This window comes from Lotus japonicus, chromosome 2 (genome assembly GCF_012489685.1).
Source record: "Lotus japonicus ecotype B-129 chromosome 2, LjGifu_v1.2".
Classification (NCBI taxonomy): Eukaryota; Viridiplantae; Streptophyta; class Magnoliopsida; order Fabales; family Fabaceae; genus Lotus; species Lotus japonicus.
In genome coordinates this window covers 94,936,924-94,960,784 of record NC_080042.1, presented here as the reverse complement: position 1 = coordinate 94,960,784, position 23,861 = coordinate 94,936,924, and the positions used below count along the sequence as shown (strand labels likewise).

Below are 23,861 nucleotides of genomic sequence, written 5' to 3'. Positions count from 1 at the left end.
ATAACCTGCACCTAATCTCGTCGGGGCATATACTATCAAAGCAAGATTCGTGGCATTACCTGAGCCATGGATATATGATATTATATGCTGCTTTGTTTACAAGGAGTATTTTGTTTTTGTCCAAATCATCAAATTGTATATGCATTTGATAAAAAATACACTGTATATGCTAGTTGTTCAGGAGACATGGAAGCCCAAAAGTATCAACACTGAAGAATATGAAATCTGAGTTTTATTATAAGAGGAAATTCACCTTACTTATTCTAAACCAATATGAAATCTGAGTTTTATTATTCATTCATCAGAGCTGAAGTTTTAACTAGTCTACGCACAAGGAAAAAGTCCCACATCGCAGAATATAAATTAATGAAAGCATTTATAAAACATTACTGACAGAGACAAATCAACACGGACTGCAAGGTGATGTGAATGGGCCCGTGCCATGTGCTGGGCTCAGGAAAGTCCCCGGGCCATTGCCGCAGAGATGCGGGCTCGGAAACGAGTTAACTTCACAGCGAGATTTGAAATGGGCTGAGACACGTGTGGAGCCTTTCAAGTCTCACTGAAGTAATTGGCCGACTCAACAGTCATTCACATGGTCCATGCGACTAACAGAACGGGGCTTATATCCTCGCGGTCCAACCCTTTTTTAACAAAAATTCTTATCAGCCACTTCGCGACGGTTAAACATCCGTCACAAAATTCTTATTAGGTAGTGGACTTGAATTACTTGTTCACTTTCACAGGACGAACTCGCACCATTGAAAGTGGAAAACGACGGAACAACAACACTAAACCAACTCCGATACGACACTGTGCTGGTTATATATGCTGTTGCTCAATTTTGAAGATCCGAAACCTATGCGCGAGTTTTATATATAGGTTTTGAGTTTTGGTTCCGATCGAGCGACGAGCTATGCTGTCAAATCATATCCAGAACGGAATCGAAACGGCGAGGCTCGTTTGGTCGCGGATTCCCAATTCCGAGGACTCACAGCTCCTCGACGATGACGGCGTTGGCCTCCTGAAGAAGAACGATGGAAGTGGCGCTGAGAGCCTTGACTATGAAGTCATTGAGAATTTCGCTTATCGTGAAGAACAGGTAGGTTAAGCGTAACTATTGTTGTTCATATCAATTCACCTTGCGTTTTTTTTAATGGTATTGGGATTTGAGATTTTGTAGGCGCAAAGAGGGAAGCTATTTGTGAGTTATTTGCTGGTGGTGAAATGGTTCTTTGCCTTGCTCATTGGCATATGTACGTTCTTCAATGCTATTTTCGGAATGCTAAAGCAGTTTTTAGTTTGATTCACACCTCACATGTGTCTTGTATACATACATACTATCCTCATTGGTTCCAGGTACTGGACTTGCTGCTGTTTTCATCAATATTTCTGTTGAAAATTTTGCTGGCTGGAAGTTCTCGGTGACATTTAATATTATTCAGAAATCATATGTTGCTGGCTTCATTGTATATGTCCTCATCAACTTGGCTTTGGTTGCTTCCTCTGTATATATTGTCACCCAATTTGCACCAGCTGCTGCTGGATCTGGTATTCCTGAAATCAAGGGTTACTTAAACGGTCAGATAACTTCTTTAACTTTTTTCTCTGTTTATTATGTCTTATCCAAATGTCTCATGTACACTCAGAGTGCTCATTCCCATTTGTGTTCAGGAGTTGATATTCATGGCATCCTACTTTTCAGAACTTTGATTGGAAAGGTATGATGATGGATTTTGTTTATTTGGAAAGGCGGAGGTTAATGTTTAAAACTGTTTTCTGTCTGCTAATTACATGATTCTTCTTATGTGTTTCAGATATTCGGAAGCATTGGTTCAGTCGGAGGAGGCCTTGCTTTGGGTAAAGAAGGTCCTCTTGTCCACACTGGTGCTTGTATTGCTTCTTTGCTTGGACAAGTAAGTATCTACTGCTCAGTACTTGTTAGCATCTCTACGGTAAATTAAAAGTAGTCTATTCAGATTGTAGATGCATGAGACCTTGCAAATATCTCTTTTCAGCACTTAATATTTCAACGAGACTGAAAATGATATCAATACCACCTGAATGTCTATTATTTTTCAAATCGACCATTTAAATGAATGACTTTTTGTCCTGAGCATCTGCATATATTTCCAAAAACAAAAGTGCATTACCATAGCCTTGGCTAGTCATTTCTTTCCTAAAATGATAAACACATTAGGATGGTCCAACTTAGGCCTATACTTAGTTATTGGACCAGCCTGATTTCTGTTCAGAAGTAGTGACTGGGTGGCCCAACTTCAACTTGAAGGAGAGAGTGGGCCGACCTGATTCCAGCCCAAAATCAATGATTGAGCTAGCCAGATTTAAGCCTGAACCCACATAGCACTCAGTTTGATTCTTCTTAGCTATGAATAATTAGTTTGAGAAACATTAAATATACAGTGCACTATTTCCAAGGCTATGTTCATCATCCAGTTCAATATGTGTATATATTACATAGGTAAATTACTGAATTCTGTGTTGCTTGCATTTGCAAATTTATGGATATCTGTTTTCTCATAAGATGGTGGTATGATTTATCGTCCTAAAGGGCTACAGTTTTCAAATTGAGCTTATGTGTGATTTTTATGTTTATGCATGCATGCATTATGCAAGGAAGAAACTGAAATAATATTTGTTCTCATGTCCTGAGCAGGGTGGATCCACTAAGTATCATCTAAATTCAAGGTGGTTTAATGTATTCAAAAGTGACCGGGATCGTCGTGATCTTGTAAGCCACTTCATGCCTATATTTTTCTAGTTATGAATTTTACCAGAGCAGTGCAGAGAATGTACTTTTTAAGGTTTTATATTGTATTCCATATTCCCCCCTTCCCTCCACCAAAATGGCAAGCTCCATTTCACCAATGCTCGTCAAACACTAAATGAGGAAGAAGAAAATGCTCATTTTTTAGTTTCATTGATGGCTTGAAAAGGTAACCTGTGGATGTGCAGCTGGAGTTGCTGCTGCATTTAGAGCTCCGGTTGGTGGTGTACTGTTTGCATTGGAAGAGGTTACATCTTGGTAAGAAATTTCAATTCTTGTCAAATGATTCTGTTTGCTTAGAAGTATGTGCTGTTATGGTAGTGTGTACTTTTGTACTTATAATTTGTTTCATGTACTCTTGAAGGTGGAGGAGTCAACTCATGTGGCGTGTCTTTTTCACTTCTGCTATTGTGGCTGTTGTGGTGCGAACTGCGATGGGGTGGTGTAAGAGTGGAAAATGTGGACATTTTGGGTCAGGCGGATTCATAATATGGGATATATCAGAGTTAAGACCTGAGCTATCTTCTTTTTCATCTCTAGTTGAATATTAAAGTTTTGTTCATCTTCTTTTTGTCTAATTGACTGGTTTCATTTTCAGTGGTCAAGAGGATTATTCATTTGCAGAGCTATTGCCAATGGCTATCATTGGGGTTATTGGAGGCCTACTAGGTGGGAATTTTGTCTTTATCTTGTGTTTTCAATTGTATCATGGATTTTAGTTGACCTTGGTTCATTTATTAACTCAGTGTCACTAAGTTGCAGGTGCTTTATTCAATCAGCTTACACTTTATATCACTACATGGCGTCGAAATCATCTTCACAAGAAAGGTAGCAGAGTCAAGGTATGCTGTTGATTTTGATAATTTTGTTATCTGACTCTGCTTCTATATGGTTAAAAAAAATAAAAAATAAATGTGGAGAAGAAAGTAAGGAAGAAAAAGGCAATAAAAGAAAGAGAGAACTAAACGAAGTGAAATCAGTGCTTGTTATTGATATCGTTGTTTATTCAGCTTGTGGTACATTTTCTCCTTTCACTTGTCTGTTTACTTTTTTCGCATTCCACACTTCCTTTGAACTGCAGATCGTTGAAGCATGCATTGTCTCCCTTTTGACATCAGTGATTTCATTTGGATTGCCACTTCTAAGGAAATGTAGTCCATGCCCGGAATCTGATCCTTCATCTGGTATTGAATGTCCACGACCTCCTGGAATGTATGGGAATTATGTAAATGTAAGACCATTGGTTTTGTTTGTTTCTTTGTTGTACTTCATATTTATAGCCCATTTGTTTCTACTTTTTCTTTAAAAAAAACACTGTTAAGTTTTTTTGGTGTATAATGAATTTGCTTAAGCTTTTGAATAAAATCAGGTTTTTATTTTTATTTTGAGAGACTACTTAGAGTAGCTTTTGAAAAAAGCTGTAACTATAACTATTCTGTTAAATAAAAATTGATTTTTATAATTATACCCAAACTAAACATAATATAATGTATCATTTAGAGACTTTTGAATAAAGAACAGATTTTATTCGAGGGAGAAAAATTGCAGATATCCTTAACAGAAAATCTAAAGGAAACAGTGAACTTAAAGAGGCTCATAAGTCATAACTATAACAGAAAATAGAAGCCTAAAAAATTAATGATGTTTTTCTATCTGCATGTCAGATAAGACTATCTCGAGAAACAGTAGGCAGGAAACCATAGAGGGAATTTAATGCATGTTTCAGAATCCTTTGCTCCTCTTCTCTTTTGTTGTGAGAGTAGATAATCTTTTAAATTTCTTCCAGAAGATATTGATATTGAGCTTTTGGTTTTGATTAATTTTGGAGATTTTATTGTAAATTTGTTCTCTTTGCAGTTTTTTTGTAGCAAGGACAAGGAATACAATGATCTTGCAACTATTTTCTTCAATACTCAGGTTTTTAATGAGCTTGAAATCGTAGTTTGTTTTTCTTTGCTTGTTACAATACATTAAGTTACTTATCTTTTGTTTCAGGATGACGCCATAAGGAATTTGTTCAGTGCAAAAACAATAAATGAGTACAGTTCCCAAAGTTTATTAACCTTTTTGGTATTGCATTCTTGCTTAATGTTATGGACTTTACATGCATCAGACATTAATGTTGTGATGTTTTCTATGCTTTGGTTATGATAGAACTTATTTGGCGTGTAGGCCTTGTATGTTAATTTTTAATGAGAATATAAGAGGAGCAGATGGTATTGACCAATAGCAGAAAAATATGCTTTCTTATAAGGAATTTCACTTTATTGTTAAGTAATGTTCCCATATTAGATAGAATTGGTACTTGACATTAGCACTAGTGATACTTTATATGTTTATATATTGATTATTATCTCTATTGTTTGGCAGGTTATGTTTTATGCTTTAGCGGTTGTGACATTTGGTACTGCTGTGCCAGCTGGGCAATTTGTTCCTGGTATAATGATAGGATCAACGTATGGACGTCTTGTCGGCATGTTTGTTGTTAAGTATTACAGAAAACTCAACATTGAAGAGGGAACGTGAGTGTATTGCCAGTTGCTTTTATCTAAGATTATAATTAACAATATATACATTTCCTTCCTACTCTATACATGAGTTGCAATATCAATCTTTATCATGTTTTCTGGGTATAAATGTCACCCCATCTCTCCTTGTTTGTGATGTTCAAAGGAAAAATGTATTCTGCCTTTGAAGAGCTGACTGACAAATTAGACAGTGATGCCTTGGTTAATTCTAAATTATGAGCTATTAAGTTGTTCTTTTTCTCTTGGTCCAGGGTGACTGGTATTTTTATCCTTCATATTTTTTGTCATCCCCGGTCTATATTATCATGGTTTATCTTTTTTTTTTGGAGAAACAAGAAGGCTGATGTATTGTTCTAATTGCAAACGACCAAAAATGTAACTTTGATTCCCTTCTTTTCTTTGTCTGAACAACTTGGTTTGAACTAACCCTTTGATCTGTTGCCAAAACTAACCCAACAAAGTAAATTAACATTGTCGTTTAGAGTATGAAATCCGGCACCAGAAAATACCCTTTGTCCCATTTGTGACGGATTGCTGGTGCATTAATGGCCTATAGATCAAGATAAGTATAGTTTGCCAAATCGTGGTTTATCTTGTTGATACTTGGAAGTGGTGCCAAATGACAAAGCTTAAGCAGTGGAAAGTCAGTTCTCCATTAAAATTACTTTCAGGAGTCTTGTTTTGTTGGGGCCCCAGTCTGCTTTTCTTTTATGTTTTTCTTAGGTTATTTTGGGGTGGACTCGTTACATTTTCTTTCTTAGTTTTTTCTATTTTTCTTTATGGTCTTTTGACCTGGTGTGACTCCTGTGTTAGAAATGCTAAATTGATAAACTGATTTTCATTGATTGTAAAACTGAAGAGTACAAGTGTGGATCTCAGTATTTATAGAGTCTACAAAGCTTGCATAAGAAGCTAACTCTAACTAATTCTGCTATATGACAGCTAAGCAACTCTAACTAATTATGTTATATGACAGCTAAGCTAACTAACTTGACATAACACAATCAGCAGTTACTCAAAAGTAACTCTACTAACTGTAACTAACAGTAACTATATCAAACTATATAGTATACTCTATTATCCTGTAATGCTCTATAAACTGTCTTCATTGAGTTAAACTTGCCTTAGCATCTGAGGCGCAACTTTTGAATTTGTTTCGAGAATTTGGATATCCGTGTACTGCTGGTGGAATTTCTTGTGGACTTTTACACTAACTCTGTTGGTGGTGAGTTTCACCTACAGCTGACATGATAGGGATTGTCCTCCTGAGTCCAGACAATTAGATTCACAAGCTAAAAGTGATTGTTGAAATGTGAAATTCAGGAACTGTGATAATTATTCTTTTCAAGTTTTTGTTTTAACTGTTTGTCTTAGTAGATGCAGCACATATACTATCCCCTCTGCGAAAACTAATGCTGCTGGTTTAGTTTTCTTGTGGGACAGTAATGTAACTGTTTGCTATTTGGAGTCTCTAATATCCATAATGATTTTGTCCTTGTGATCCCTATTTTCCTTGAAATTTTTCATGTGTTATTTTTCTTATCTTCAGGTATGCTTTGCTAGGAGCTGCATCTTTTCTTGGAGGTTCAATGAGGATGACAGTGTCTCTATGTGTTATTATGGTTGAAATCACAAATAACTTAAAACTTTTACCCCTTATTATGCTTGTTCTTCTTATATCAAAGGTATGTAGATCAGAACCCCCATTTACAATGAAAAGTCTCTTCAGAATGCACTAAGTTTGTCTCTTGCAGGCTGTTGGGGATGCTTTTAATGAAGGAATCTACGATGAACAGGCTCGACTGAGGGGCATACCATTACTGGAATCAAGGCCTAAATATGAGATGCGGAATATGACAGCAAAGGAGGCCTGTGGGAGTGGAAGGGTGAATCTAATTTGAAAATTATTTCAGAAATTGCCTAGTCTAAGTTAATTGTGTTTTTCTTTGCGTTTTTCCAACAGATGGGAGGGATATGGTGAATGCAATCTTGAAATTCTTTATGGGTGCGTTTGGGAGTTTTTGAGGGAGGGAAGGGGGTGTAAGCCCTCCCCTTGTTTGGAAGCTCGAAATTCCACCAAAACCCCCCAATTTGGGAGAACTCCACAAAATAGAGGAGAGGCTTAGAGGGCTTTCAAAAATTCCCCAAATCCTTACCCCCTTCTTAAAAAACTCTCAAACAAGGGGAGAGCTTATCATAAGCCTCCCCTTTTCCTTCCCTTCCCTCCCCTCCAAAGCTCAACTCACAAAAAGATTTGCTTTTGTGTTATTGTCCGAGTAGTTCATTTTTTTCTTTTAGTATTTCTGGCGATGAAATGTTTTCAACATAGAGTATATGTTTGGGCTACCTAGTTTAAAAGAAGCCTAATTGAATTACTGGCTATTCCAGATTCCTACTAATATAGCATCTTGGAGAAAGGAGGCTTCCTTATGTTTAAGGCAGATTGAATTATTTTCCTTCTTCAGGTCCAGCGTGTAGAAAGTATATGATGGTAGAGAGAGGGAGTTGTGGGCTACAAAAAGAAGGCCTGGTTGTTGTAGGCATTAGACTATGGTTGCGGATATAACCTGCAAAGAGGATTGCTATCAAGTATCAACACACTCTCCAACACTCTTCATGTGATTGGTTAATTTTTTAAAAAGTCAACACATTTTTCTCACTTATTAAAAAGTTTGTTGAGTTTTCAAAAAATAAACTAATCACATGAAGTGTCTTAGAGAGTGTTGCTAGCATTTCTCAACCTGTAAATCAAGGGGCTAAATAGACAATTGTGCCTGGGGGACAGAAGAGAAAGAACACCATTTATTTTTGTTGGGGATACAGCAGGGTATATGTGTGTGGGTATTAGTTTTTAAAAAACAACCATGAGGCTGCCGCTGGAAAGACTGTCTTTCATGCTTTGTTCTGCACTTATTTCTTTGGCTACTAATTGTGTGCGTAAATGTTTCTATTGAAGGTGGTTTCTTTCCCTCGTGTTGCTAAGGTTTCAGATGTAGTCTCCATTCTGCAGAGCAACAAACACAACGGTTTTCCAGTATGTTCAACTCTTGTACCGATCAATCCAATTAACCATTGTTTCTCGCATTTTCCAAGTTGTAGTCTTTAACTTACTGCTCACAGGTGATTGACCATACAAGAAGTGGAGAACCACTAGTTATTGGATTAGTGCTTCGGAGGTAAGCTATGAGTATAGTAACTTTTATTTGTGTTACATCTGTCTATACTCTGGTGTGATTTTTGCAGTAACTTGAAGTTAAACCTCAAATCACTTGAAAACTAAGCTTCTTTATCCTTTTCGTCTGTGCAGTCATTTACTGGTAATATTGCAGTCCAAGGTTGATTTCCAGCATAGTCCTTTACCCTCTGATCTGAGAGGTGGGGGCAGGTCAATAAGGTAAGTTTTCACTTTTCACTAGACTTGTTTAGTTTGGCCTTTTTCATCTGTATTCGGAATGTCTGATGACTCTTACTAACTTCCAGGCATGATTATGGTGAATTTGCAAAGCCTGTTTCCAGTAAAGGAATATGTCTTGATGATGTACATTTAAGTTCAGATGACCTGGAAATGTTCATAGATCTTGCCCCATTTTTGAATCCCTCCCCTTATATCGTACCAGAAGACATGTCTTTGACAAAGGTGCGGTCTGAGATTCTTTAAACAAAGCCATATTCATTTATATTCTCCATTTTTGGTTTAGGTAATTATGATTTTATGTTGATGGCGCAGGTATACAATCTTTTCCGCCAACTTGGTTTGAGACATTTATTTGTTGTACCTCGTCCATCGCGTGTGCTTGGTTTGATAACCAGAAAAGATTTGTTGATTGAGGTAATATTTCTGAGTTGAATTTTTTTGGTGTTGGAGTTAAACCCTTGGAAGATTTTCTCCCCCCTTATTATACTTCTTAATGCGGCAGGACACAGATGCGAATACATTAGAGCTTCAGGCAACTAGTGTAAGGTCTCTGATCTGATGCTTTACTCATTTAACATCCTACTCAGTTTACTTTGAATTTCAAATTTAATTATTTTAAGCTGTGCGTATTTGTTTAGTCTGAAAGAGTGAAAGCTATTTTGAGTTTTTCCTTGTAGTTGGTTGTTTGTCGTGATGCCTAATAAAACAAGTATCCTATTTGGTGGCTAATTTTGATCCAATATTCAATGTGAATGATGTAATCACTATTTATCTGTCAAATTTTCACTGATTTAAGTATTGCACAGCATTATAAATCGAAAGGTTATCCATGTGTTGATGGTGTGATGAGGTTGTCTACTATTTGCCGCATTGACTAAAACTACAGTGACTCAATTATGTTTCAGAAAGGTGTCATTATGACAATGTGTGCACAATATCACTTTCACAAAGGTGTCCCCATGCAATTATAGACTTTTTGTCGAAAGAAACATGATTTTTCATCAAGCAAAAACTTCTTCAAGCAGCAGACTCTGAATTTTATGAATTGTAAAACTTACACTCTGCAGTAAAATCTGTGCAACTGTGTTGCCTTAGCAATGCAATGTCGTTTTGCATTTTTCAGGATTCACATACTTATTCCAATAAATTGATTTATGTAAGTTGTCTTCATATTTCTTCATACAGAGTTCGGCATCCAGGTAAAAGATTGATGGCAAGGAATGCAGATGTGGAGAGCCCTCTGCTAAATGGTCTTCTGGTTCAGAATCAGATACCTGACTAATACCGTCTGCAGCCTTCCCAAATTCCTTTTTGCGTCCAATTTTCCTTGAAAATCATTCTTTATTATTTTTGTATTAATGTTGAAATAGGTTAGAGAACCCGATATTTTGGGGATGGAACGGGGTTGTAGACTGACAGTATACCCTAGAATTTTGTATATAAAGTATAAACTACGCAAGCAAGAAAAAAATCATGAAAGCGCCATTGTGATAATTATGATAGCAGAATTTAGACTGATCGATTGAAAAAATACATGAACTTTCTTTGTTTTTTTTTTTGAATCCAAAACTAAAATCTGTTTCTTTTTGGTTGAAGTCATTGTTGACATTTTCTTCTCGTAGATTCCTTGCAATGTGGGTTATTTTGACAACTAATTTACGTTATAGCTGTAGATTAGCTTGAAATTTGCTAGCAATAGCTAACAAGATTTATAGCTGCAAATTTTCCCAAGACAAAAGGGAATAAAATCGGCCTAATTAAGCCCATTATTTGTGTTGCTGGAAGACAAAGGGAATTGAAATTGCATTATCCATCCATCACTATCAAATTACAAATTAGATTGCATTCCCCCGATCAAGGAAACAGTTTCTATCTATATCAACATTTAGTGATATAGTAGTAGTAGTAATAGTTGTATTGAGTTTTATATTAATAGCTCCTACCTAAAATCATGCAGCCATTATCAAATTATCTCTCATCTCATCATCGGAAAAAAAAAAACAGATTATCTCTTGCGTTAAACAAATTTAAAGAGACCCTTCAATAACCAAAGCAGACTGTGGTCCATTCCACCTTAAACTACTTTTTATCCCTAATATCTTGGAAATTAAAATAAGAGATAAATTTTTATGACTAGATTTTATAAGAATTGATATGCACAATTTTTTTTTAATAAGAATTGAAAATCTTGTCAGCAGCCTCCTTCACCTCACTCAACGGTACCATTCGCCCTATCCTCAATGCTAAATCGAACATCAATTTCATCGTCACAAACCCAAGTAACGAGTACAACATCTCTTTGTAACACCATTAATGCCACTCTCTTTTACCGTGGTGATGCTATCGCCACCACTCGCTTGCCACCTTTCTTGCAACTTAACCGGAGTGAGACCAAGCTTCCGGTTCAATTTCATTTGGTCGACCAGTTTGTGGATTACAACATGGTGGTCGATAATGCTCATAGATTAATAGAGTTCGGGCTCGGGTTGTCTGTTGAAATCAGCAGAGGAGTTGATAACAACAATTTTATTGATAAGATGTTTGGTCGAATGTTGGGCGATGGAACTCATCACAACACCTTGGAATTTTCCTGTACAAGTCTCAGATTTGAGTTCAAACCCGACAATGCTACTTTTGGTTATGGATCTTGTTTGCCTCAACTATCACGTCATTTTCTCCTTTAAGTTTTTTAGTTGATTACTCAGTGTGTTGTGTTTTGCATTCCTGTTTAGTTCAAAGTTTATTCATGTTTAATTTATGTTTATAAATTCGAGTTTCTCCATTCCATTTATATGTTGGGATTTGTGAAATTGCTTTTGCTTGTTAGTTTCTTATTTATTTATATTATGTGGATTTAACATTAAAAACTTAACCAAGAGTGTTACAATATTATATGCGGCCAACTGATCTCTAAGATCAAATAATTTAGCTGGCTTTGGTTTTGTAGTCCGAGATGGCTGCGTTGAGGTTCTTACTTCAGCTTCATGCCGTGGGGGTCCTCTCCCTTGTAATTGTGGAGGCTTTATCGGGTCTTCGTAGTTGTCTTCTTTTATTCAGTATTGCCGAGACTTAACTTTCGGATGGTTTGGTCAAACTTTTATTTTCGCGTGGTTTTTCTGTTTGGATGGAGATAGCTAAATCACAATAGAAGAAAACCGTTGACAATAGCAGTTATTTCTGTTGGACTCTTTTGTTTTTGGTTACATAAGGAAGATCCATTGGGCTCTTTAATCACAATTATGTGTTCAAATTTCATACTTGTATTACCAAAAATTTATTTAAGCTATAGGGTGAATGGGGGTGTCTTATTCCAAAGCAAGAAAATTTATAGGATTTAAAGTGAACGGACATTCATATTATCGTGTGTTTTTTTTTCTAATGTAAGCGTGTCTAATTGAATTTATAGAAATGTATCTCAATCTCATTTTCAACAATTTATCATAATAAATAAAATATGAATATATATCATATACAATTATTATAAATGAATTTAAATAATAATATTGGTAAAAACTACCCCATCCTACGAAATCGAGGGGTAATTAGTTTTTTTTTTTTTTTTGGAGGTGAGGGGTAATTAGTTACTAGTGAAGTGTAGTATAAGAGAAACTATCTTGATTGAACCTTCAGATAAAATTAAAGGAGAAAAAAAAGCATTGGTTTTAATTCCCAGAAAATATGCTAGTCCAACATCCCATTAGTAATTGTCAGAAACAAAACATGAGATAATTAAGTACAAAATGTAGATAGAAATCTCAAATCTCAATCCATCTATGTTCCCATCTAAATACAGCATGCTATCTAAATCACATTAGTTCAGTAAGGGTCACAATTAAAAATATCAGGTCTCACTTTTAAAAATATCAGGTCTAGTTCAGTAAGGGTCACAATTAAAAATTTCAGGGGCAATCTTTATCTCATGCATTGGTTAGAGAATTCATTTGCTCTTTTGAGACATTTCTCACATTATTTATTTAATCTATAATATTTTGATATAATTTAATTAATGAATCCTTAGAACATTTAATACAAATAATTTTGTTGATATGTTTAATTTCTGATTAATTTTTCATTGACCAATAATGAGTATTTTATTTTAGGAAAAAATTAAACATTAATAAATCAAAATATTTCAGCATCCTTTTGTGCATACCTCCTCGAAAACAAGGCAAGGACTTTCATTTCCCTCCATTTCCTATTCATCTTATACTTCCTCCTCCCATCTTTGAAATTTCTTATGAAAAAAACCCATCCTGTTTTTTTCTCCGTTCGTCTACTCCATGGTAAGTATTTTCAACTTTCTTCCATATTTTTCATACTCCTCTATTTCCTCCCTTTCATTTTTCTGTTTCTCAATTCTTTATTCAATTTCATGATAAGGAACTTTCACCTTCAATTTTTCTTTCATTTGAAACAACTATAGAGAAAAATAATTTATCAATCGTTTCGGTTTTATAATTTAATTACCCAATTTTTTTTTTCAAATCCGATCCAATTTTTATCGGTTTGGATTGGATTGGATTTCAGTTTTTCAAAGAAAGTAAAATTCTTGAAATACATAACAAAATAGAAAATAAAATCATAAAACAAGAAGCACTGTAAAAGTTACAGAGACAAGATATCATGCTTAACACTAACATCAATACTGTAAGAAATGAATTATGTACGCACTGATATGTTTCACTTTCGCTGAATGAAAAGAAGACATATGTCTCCTAACTTGGAAAATGTTAAACACATTACTGTAAAGGTTTGGGTATACATGGAATAAAATATTATAAGTATGGTTAAATGGGTAATTATGTATGTCAAAATTTAAATAAATAAATACTTTCGGTTTGGTTTGGATCGGTACGATTTAGAACATGGGAACTGAGAACCAATCCGATCCATTAGCGTAAATATTGGTTTTTGCTATTTTCGGTTTTTCAGTTTTTGGTTTTTTTGAATCGATTTGAGCGGTTTTAATTGGTTTGGTTCGGTTATGAACACCCCTATTTCATGATCCTATTATTTACTTATTCATCCATTTTTTATTCACCATCATATATTGTTTCACCCCTTTATTAAATCATGAAGGGGAAAGACGAACATCCTTCAATTTATCTGCTTGCTTTGATAAAATGAATTTTTCCTCCATCGTCCCTGGTAGGCGGTGGTTACCAAAGGTATGATCGAAGAGCCAAGGACAAAAAAGAGGAACGAGTTCAAACTTAAAAGTAATAGTCACATGAGAGTTTATTCAAAAATAAGAGAAGCCTCTGGATCTAAATAATTTTCGTAAATTATCTATTATTTTGGTTTATTTAATCTGGCGATTTTCTCCTATGATTTGATTTGAGTTTTATTAGAAGTGGGGTTTCATTTTGTTGTTACATGTTTTTTTTTTTGTCCTTTGGCCACCAGTCACCACAGGGGAAAAGAGCCCCACGTGACTAATCTGGCTCGGGATACGGTAGTAATGTCCCTGACCACAAATGTATTATATTTTCCCTTAGAGGGGATCGAACCCGGACCAGAAGCCTAAGCGAAATCCCTTAAGGAAATGCACATTCACCAAACATTTTGAATCAAAATATATATATTATTATTAGTGTTATTGCTATTATAAATAGAAACATTGATATGAAAAATAATCAATCAAATATTAATAATTAAACATGTATAAAAAAATTAAAATACTGATTTAATGCATATATAAAAATTTGAGTGAATTTAAATCTTATAATTTAAAATATTTAATTTTTTTCATATTTAAATAATTAAAAATTTATAAGTAAAAAGTTATGGTAGATTAATACATAATTATCACTATTAAGAACATATAGTTGAAACAATTGTTAAAATATATTTACTAAAAAGATACAAAACATAATATTACATGAAATTTAAATTGTAAATAACAAAAGTCACCCGTGCAGGGCACGGGTAATCCCGCTAGTTAAAGGAGAAAAAAAAGCATTGGTTTTAATTCCCAGAAAATATGCTAGTCCAACATCCCATTAGTAATTGTCAGAAACAAAACATGAGATAATTAAGTACAAAATGTAGATAGAAATCTCAAATCTCAATCCATCTATGTTCCCATCTAAATACAGCATGCTATCTAAATCACATTAGTTCAGTAAGGGTCACAATTAAAAATATCAGGTCTAGTGAAGCTTTACTTTAGCAACACCACCACCTTGTTGAGGTGCTGCCTGTGCAGGTGCTACTCCATTAGCAACATTACTAGCATCAGAAGGTTTGTGAGCATAACCAGCACCATAAGAAGAAGTGTTACCATATGATATTGGCGGTGCCTGAGGAGGACCATCCAAACCCGGTGGGGGATGGGGAGCAGGAAGATATATTGCTGCCGAGTGACCATTGCCTCCTCCTTTTGCTGTGCTAGCTACAGAGTGAGGCAGCCAGTGAGGGGGTGGAGGAGGAGGAGGAGCAGCAGGGGGAATACCAGCTCTGCAGCAGCTACAATGTGACTGTAATTGGTAACCACCTTGCTGAGAATAACCAGCACCAGAACCAGACATTGTCATGATTAGATTAACCAAATGCTTTGCTGACTCAATTTGATGAGGAGCCCCAACAATTTTCAATGTTCTTTCTTTTGTGGATGTGTCACCAGGGGAAAGATGCAAAGGTATCACCTGAATTCGTGCTCCACTCCAGGCTTGCATACTATTTATGGTGTCTCCTCTTTTGCCAATTATAAAGCCAACCGTATGATTAGGGATCTTCATGGAGAATTCATCAGCTTGTCGAACAAGTATTTCAGTGATGAGTTTCTCAGCAGAGGCAATAGCTTCAGGAGTGCCCATTAACTCAACTAGTCTATTTGGGGAATTGGGGTCAGCAGCAGCATCCATATCACTGATAAGTTGGATTTTGGCCCCAGATTGCAACGTAAGATACTTGATGGTTTCCCCACCTCTACCAATAATCACACCCACCCTGCATTTGGGTATCTCTATCTTCTTCCTTGTCATACCTTGATCATAACTAGCTGCAGCCACAGGGACGACATCCATGGTGGATGGTAAGAGAGGTGAAGCACCGCCGCTGAAGAGAGGAGCAGCTTGAGCATTCTGAATCAGAGAGAAACATTATTTACTCAGAATTAGATTAGATTACACAGGCAATGCAAAAACTTTAAAGTACCTACAAAAAAGCACAAGCAATTACATTTCTAAGCTGTAAAAGCTGATCTTTGGTATAGCGAATGCACTCACAACCCTTAAATCGCGAATCTCCAGACTCAGCCTACAATGCCCCAAGTATTTAGATACAAATCCCTTAGTACAGTACACACACTCAAACCATCAGCACTGAATTATACAAATTAAACAAAGAAAAACATGAGTCATAGGTAAATGGATAAGATTATAAGCACTACTATAATAAAGGTAGAATCATTTACACAGAGTTCTAAGCACAAACATCACAGTGAAAACAATATTATGATCCATAATTTTTGTGTGTGAAATAAATTAACATGTGTGAATATTGCATTCATAATTTTTCACCTTTAACAAGTTCATTTGTAAAATGGTCATGTCTAATGCGCACTTCAACAAAATTTGCACCTTTCAAGTTCAGCAGATTTTTTTTAATTTAAAAGCATTGCCTTCAGAACAAGAATTTAAGCCACTAAAAAATGAGTTCTGATATTGAGTGGAGGCGCAGGGGCTGTGGCGGGAGCGGTACAGGGGTCAGCAGGATTGAGAGTGGAGTGGTTATGGCTTGAGAGATAGTGAAAAGGGTCAGGGTATGAGAGTTTATAAACACAAAAGTTACCAATGTCGGCTAGGCTGAAGCTAACTCACGGGACAAATAATTGGCCGGACCCAATTCACATTAGCGTCGGTAGGATTGAGAGTGGAGTGGTTATGGTTTGAGAGAGATAGTGAAAAGGGTCAGGGTATGAGAGTTTATAAACACAAAAGTTACCAATGTCGGCTAGGCTGACGCTAACTCACTGGTCATTACCACGCTAATTTGGCCGGTGACAAGTAGCCAGTTAATATCGACGCTAATGATGGGTGACTGGATGTAAAATTGGCCGGTGAATTAACTCTTGGCTGAAATCGACTCGAATTAAGGGAAAATGGAAGCTAATAAACCTCAATCAAGCCGAAACTAGCTATAAGTGGAACACAATTAAAAATCAACTCTTAGCATCAACTTGGTCAACGCTAACAAGCAATATATCTAGCATCAGATTCATAGAGGGTCTACACTAAATTTGATGATAAATCAGGCATTTCTTGTAGTGTAAGCTATAAGTCAAGGTTTGAATTTTAACCCAACATAATTACTTATCATAATAAAATGTAAAATAAAAATAGAGGTACCTGACTGGCGCCAAGACCAACTCCACAGCCGAGTAAAATCCTCCCAACAATGAGCATGGTAAGATTTTGAGCAGATGAAGTGAAGACAAGGCCAACAATAAAGAAGAAGCCAGCAATCAACATGGTGAGCCTTGTCCCCAACTTACGGGTAGTATAAGAGGCCAAGAAAGTAGCAGTCAAACCAGCCAGATAAAAGTATGACCTAAACAGATGCAGCTCTTGATGATCATTTTTAGGGTAATTACTTTCCAAATCTTTCTCTTCCAAAATTGGTGGAATGGATATTACACCACCTGACACAATTAAGCTTAGCATGATTAAATAAAAAAAGAAAGGTTAGTCTAGAGGTACTTAGCTGAGGTCTAACAATTATGTTTTGTTTAATTTGAAAACATGTATAAATCAAGGAATACTAATTAAGCTATTGGAGTCTTGTTTGAAGAACATGTGGGGAATATTGATGTTAGCTAGAGAAAACAGGGGCATTAATTAATTATCAGTACCCTCTACAGAAACAGAATGAAGAAATCAGCAGAACAATAGTTATGACTTAAGAACAAAATGTATCCATCAGAATCATCTAAATGTAGTAATATTAAAGAAACGAAAAATGAAGAATGGTTAGTTAAGTTGGGTTGAGGAAAGAGCAAACAGTAGTAAAAGGGAAGAAAGAGGTGACCTGATTCATGGATGTCGTATCCGAAGATGATGCCAGCCATTACACAAGAAATGATTACAATCGGAGTGATCTTTGCCTCAAGATTGCCGCCTCCACCTCCTCGACCTGCAGCCATTGTTTGTTGTAACTTGGGTGAGTGAAGAAGCTAACCCAAGCTTAGCTACTTGGATAAGAACAAGTCAAAACATGAAGCTATGTTGGTGTCTGATATATGTGTCTGATATGTGTGGAGTAGTACAGTTGTTGTTCAGGTACTAATTTCATGTATGCATTTCAGTGTTTGGTTGATGCCAGCCAAAGTGATCTTGTTACTCCTTTCTGCTCCTTTGTGGCAATAGTAGTATCTGACTATCTGTATCTCAGATATTTATTTTGAGGATTGGAGATGAGAATCTTTCTTTTAACAGGCCGGGCGAGCCAATTCAGGAGTATGCTTAACAAGGAAATTACGTGTTGACCAAATTCAACTAATTAACTAAACCCCAAAATTGGAAATTAATCAATTGCCTCTAAGCTACAGTACTGCAACCCCTATACTTGCTTTGTGTTCCCCAGCTGATATGTCACTTCTGTGCAGCTAGCTAGCTTTAGAAAATAAACCATAGGAAAGAATAACACGCAAAGATGTTAAACCCATATTAATTAGCTGTACCTTGTACAGAATGAAGAAATCATCACCAGAACAATTAATAGGTATGAACAAATGCATCTGAATCATCTCAATACATGAACTCCCCAGCTAAGTAAGCATGCATGCATGGTGAAATTAATGTTGAAAATATCATAAATTTTAGTGATGGATGGTTGAGGTCGAGGAAATTAATAAACAGCAAACGTACACTACTAGTAAATTAGAAGCATGTGCTGATGATAGTTGTGGAGCAGCGTGCAGGTGGCGTTTTGGAATTTTGAGTATATATTCTGGTCAAAGTTCCCTAACAACTAACTCACTCACACTTTGCAATTAATTTCTACTGCTTTGTATGCATGCAGGTCACCCTCGTACGAGGAACTTTCCTTACCTACACGCCAGCCAGTATCTCTATTTTGGCTCTATCTAATCTTTATTTTGCTCTATTTTGAGGGTGGAGATGACTTTTATTTCTTCTGCTGTCCGTAAGAGGAGTGCTTCTACCTACCAACACTCATGCACCTGAATTTGTTTCAAAAGCTTTGACCAAAAAAATATTTTGTTTCAAAAGCAAGAAAGGGACATGAAGAGAAAATGCACTGATGTTTTTTCTACATTTGGAAGATAATCAAATGTGGAGAGAACAAAAAATTAGAGTGTAACCCACACAAATCATTTTCTCTCTAACCTCAGTTTGAAGAGGGAGATTTGAGTAGAGGGAGATTAGGGGAGGAGGAGGATTGATGAATGTTTGTTTGCATGTAGGAGAAGTGAGAGAAGTCGGGGCTGCTGACTGAATTCCACTATTCTAATTTTTATTTTATTTTTATTTTTGTCACTTTAGTTGAGAGGTGAGTTCCACTATTCTAATTTTTATTGTTCTGTCACTTTAGTTGTGGTTTTCAACTGCCAAAGAGTATATATTGATCGGTAGAATATGTTTTTAGTTGAATAAAAAATAAATTAATAAAAAATTCAACATTGTACATCATTCTTTATCTTTTCTTTTTACCGTACTAAATAATTTATTAAATCTAGTATATTTTTCCTTTTTTTTTTTGATATTAGTATATTTATATATATATATATATTTTTTAAATCTAGTATATTTTTCCTTTTTTATTTCTCTCATAAACCAAACATGTCATTAATGTGAGGATAAGGAGAGAGAACATTTTGTGTGATTTGACCAAAATACCTTTCACTTTGCATTTAATGATAATTAAAAAATTAATAATCCACAATGGAGAATAATTTGAGACTAGTATCACAATTTTGTTCCTAGTAAATTGTAAAATTAGGTAAAAAACTGCCCCAGAATTAGTTACTAGTAAGTATGGTAAAAGAGACCAGTATCACAATTTTATTTTTCATCTCATTTTCACTTATTTTCTCTTCTTATCTCCCTCTTCTATTTCTATTAAATCATATATCATATCCCCAAAATTGTGTTGGGTTTTGGCGTTTTGCAATATATTCTGGTCAAAATATTACCAACTGATTTTTGAATTATGAGAGACTAGTATCACAATTTTGTTTTTTTATCTCATTTTTACTTCTTTTCTTTCTCTTCTATTTTTATTAAATCATATATCATATTCTCTTTTGTCTCTTTTCCTTTCATATATCTCATGTGTGTATGTGTGTTTGGTGTGTGATGGAAACATTATTCACAATAGACACTGAATGAATATCTGGTTTGAACCTTCATATAAAAAGGAAGAAAAAAAATGCATTACATTAGTCTTAATTCCCAAATAGCAAGCTAGTCTAACATCCCATAGTAATTGTCAGAAACAAAACATGGGATAATTAAGTACAAAATGTGATATTTGAGAAGTAGATATTAATCTGAATCCATCAATGCCTCCATCTAAATAAAGCAATGCTATCTAAACCATTACTCACAATTAAAAACATAAAGTCTAGCTAGTGAAGCTTTACTTTAGCAACATCACCCTGTTGAGGTGCTCTTCCATTAGCAACAACACTAGCATAAGAAGGTTTGTGAGTATAAACAGCACCATAAGAAGTAGTGTTTCCATATAACGGTGGTGCCTGAGGAGGACCATCAAAACCTGGTGGGGGATGGGCAGCAGGAAGATATATTGCTGCTGAGTGACCATAGCCTCCTCCTGCTGTACTTGCTGACTGTGAATGTGCATAAATAGAGTGAGGCAGCCAGTGAAGGGGCCCATGACCATAAAGAGAACCAAACTGTGGTTGATAATTGCTTCCATAACTTTGCTGGGCAATGGCAATTTGGGATGAACCTCCTTGATGTGGTGGGTTACTACTACCATAGCTGCAGGGAGCAGAGCCATAACCTGATTGTGGTGGTGCATTATAAGCATCATAACCCAGTCCTGGATGGTTATAACCAGAGGAGGGAGGTTGACTGAAATTATATGTAGACCCATCAACTGAAGGTGCAGGATTTTGCTGCATAGGAGGAGGAGGAGGAGGAGGAGGAGGAGGAGGAGGAGCAGCAGCAGCAGGGGGGATACCTTTGCAATTGCAGCTACTACATGGAGGTGGTGGTACTCGGGATTGCTTAGAATAACCAGCAGAAGAATCAGACATTGCTATGACTTGATTAATCAAATGCTTTGCTGACTCAATTTGAAGGGGAGTCCCAACAATTTTTAAGGTTCTTTTTGTTGATGTGTCACCTGGGGAGGGAAAATGCAAAGGTATCACTTGAATTTGTGCTCCACTGCAGGCTCTCACACTCTTTATAGTCTCTCCTCCTTTGCCAATTACAAGACCAACCTTATCATTAGGAATTTTAATCCAGACTTCATCAGTTTGTCGAGCAAGAACTTCATTGATGAGTTTCTCAGCAGTGGCAATGGCATTAGGAGTGCCCCTAAGCTCAACCAATATATTTGGGGAATTGGGGTCAGCTTCCATATCACTGCTAAGTTGGATTTTGGCCCCAGACTGCAAAGTAAGATACTTGATGGTTTCCCCACCTTTACCAATAATCACACCGACCATGTCTTTGGGTATGCCTAACTTCTTCCTCTTAACAGCTTGATAAGTAGCCATAGGGATAACATCATTGGCTGATGGTAAGAAGGGAGGAGTAGCAGCTTGAGGATTCTGCTTGGCAAGAGATAGAGACAGTCAGAAAATTTACACAGAATCAGATTACAACCAATGCAAAAAACATACAAAAGCAATTACCTCTCCAAGCTGTAAAAGCTGATCTCTGGTATAGCGAATGCGCTCATGACCCTCACACCGCGAATCTTCAGCCTACAATGCCATAAGTTAACACTCAAACTATTAGCAACATGAGGATAGATCATAAGCAATACCATAATAAAGGTTGATTTCATTGACACAAGGTTCAAAGCACAAGTGCACAACAGTGAAAATCCGATCCATAATTTTTGTGTGAAGAAATCAACTTGTGTGAACATTGCATCCATAAATTTTCACCTTTAACAAATGGTTAAGTCAAACACTTCAACAAAATTTCCACCTTTCAAGTTCAGAAAAATCACTCTTTCCCTTAAAAGTATTGCCTTCAGAACAAGGAATCAGAATTTTTTTCAAAACCCTTCAAATAGTAGCTCTAAAGAAAAAGAAGCTACTGAAAATGAGTTCATTTTTTTTTTATCAAAAGGAAGGGTGAAACCCAAAGAACTGAAAATGAGTTCTAATATGGATAAAACATAGACCAAAAATGTTTTGTTCAAAAATCAACAGCATACCCCTCTCTTGTGAAGATGTTTTCCATGCCAAGCAATGATATAGAGTGTCAGCTGATTGAACAAAGCACCTGCAACTTATTTACACCAAATTAGCAAATGAAGCAAGGTCTACTAAAATCAATGACACCATTAAAATGCAAGATAAAGATAAAGTACTCACCTACTAGACCACCAATAACCCCAATAATAGCCATTGGGAACAGATTTGATAATGAATAATTCTCTTGACCACTGAAAAATAATAAAACCAGTCAAGAAGATCACCTTAAAACTCAACCAACAATGATAACATGATACTAGATGAGGTCTTAACTGTGATATTATGAATCCACATTTTCCAGTCTTACACCAGTCCATTACAGTTCGCACCACAACAGCCACAATAGCAAAACTGAAGAAGACACGCCAAATGAGTTGACTCCTGATCCACCTTCAAGAGTAAAGGAAAATAGTTTCAAAAATCCTTACTTTTCATTAATTACAGCACATGCTTCTAATTAAGCAAACAGAATCATTTGACAAGAATTAGAATTAAAATTGTTACCAAGATGAATCCTCTTCCAGTTGTTCTGAAAAGAAGGATGCCATGATCAATATCAACTCCTGAACACAAATGAGAATTCATCAACACTCTCAATTTAAGTAACCCTTGATTACAACATGAGACTAAACCCAGGAAAAACTTGAAGAATTTATCTCAACGTTTAAGTAACCCTTGATTTCAAGAATACCAGATCCAGCAGTTGCTTGAGGAAAGCAAACACTAGAAATTTTCAATTACCCCTATCTCCATGGCATACTATTTTGCATAAAAGCATATGATTAATGAAAATAATGTGTATCTAGTTTTCATTAACATAAATGAAGAATGTACTGAAACGCAAGATCTATTCATGACTGGATGCAAGTTATGATTTTGATTGTGTTTAGTTGATAAAAATTGATGGATGTAATTAATAAGGCATACAATGAACAGTCATAAAATAGAGGCACTGTAGTATATATGAGGCAAGTTTTACTTTTTAGTGTTTTTCAGATCAAAATATGAAACCCCCATTAATTAATTAGCAGTACCATCTGCAAGAAATCACTGGAACATTAATGCCTATCAAAAAAAAAAAAAAAAAAAACTGGAACATTAATAGTTATGAAGAAAAGGTACCAGAATCATGTCAATACACATGTAGTACTGTTTGGGTTTAAACAAAAAAAGTAACAAAGATAGTAGGTAAGCAACAAACAATGGGTGATTTTGTTGAAGAATGGAAGGTTGAGGTTGAGGACATTAGAGCAAAGAGTAGAATCAAGGTGAGAGGTTATATACATATATACCTGAGACACCAATGTGTGGTATGTATATATCCGAAGATGATTGCAGTGATTATACACGAAATGAGGACGATGAGAGAGATGTTGCTGGCATGGTTGCTGTGGTAGAAATAGAATAGCACAGTAGAGTAGACTAGAACACTTGAGAGAGTGAAGAAGAAGAAGTTTTTTGGTAGTCACATTTTTGAATCACTACACCTTTTACTAGTACTAGTACCAGCTGTGTAGCGTTAGATAAATATAAGTTTTTGAAGAAAATTAAAATTAAAATGCAATATTGGTGTCTGTATTGTGTGCAGCAGTGGCAGTTTGTTGGTCAAGCCAAGGTACTACTATTTTCGTGTGATCTTTTAATTTGTCTCTACTCAATACGACTCACACACACCCTGCAATGTATGTCTATTTTGGCTCTATTTTG

At 35.8% G+C, this 23,861-nt stretch overlaps 1 protein-coding gene across 2 annotated transcripts; it reads left to right on the top strand.

The window, feature by feature from the left end:
• The first annotated feature begins 736 nt into the window (after nucleotides 1-736).
• On the top strand, nucleotides 737-10,286 carry LOC130741405 (chloride channel protein CLC-d). Of its 2 annotated transcripts, none has more exons than XM_057594297.1 (23): nucleotides 737-1,102; nucleotides 1,184-1,256; nucleotides 1,360-1,581; nucleotides 1,675-1,721; nucleotides 1,818-1,916; nucleotides 2,678-2,752; nucleotides 2,958-3,046; nucleotides 3,153-3,293; nucleotides 3,387-3,457; nucleotides 3,551-3,630; nucleotides 3,870-4,019; nucleotides 4,646-4,705; nucleotides 4,784-4,858; nucleotides 5,159-5,310; nucleotides 6,866-7,001; nucleotides 7,071-7,202; nucleotides 8,273-8,350; nucleotides 8,437-8,492; nucleotides 8,624-8,710; nucleotides 8,797-8,953; nucleotides 9,044-9,145; nucleotides 9,234-9,277; nucleotides 9,917-10,286. In XM_057594297.1, the coding sequence occupies exons 1-23, from the start codon at nucleotides 917-919 to the stop codon at nucleotides 10,011-10,013; spliced, it is 2,409 nt and encodes an 802-aa protein (XP_057450280.1). In that variant the 5' UTR covers nucleotides 737-916; the 3' UTR covers nucleotides 10,014-10,286. The 2 variants fall into 2 exon arrangements, with proteins under 2 accessions (XP_057450280.1, XP_057450281.1); XM_057594298.1 differs by having other exon boundaries at nucleotides 961-1,102; nucleotides 1,184-1,359; nucleotides 1,446-1,581.
• Nucleotides 10,287-23,861: the final 13,575 nt, after the last annotated feature.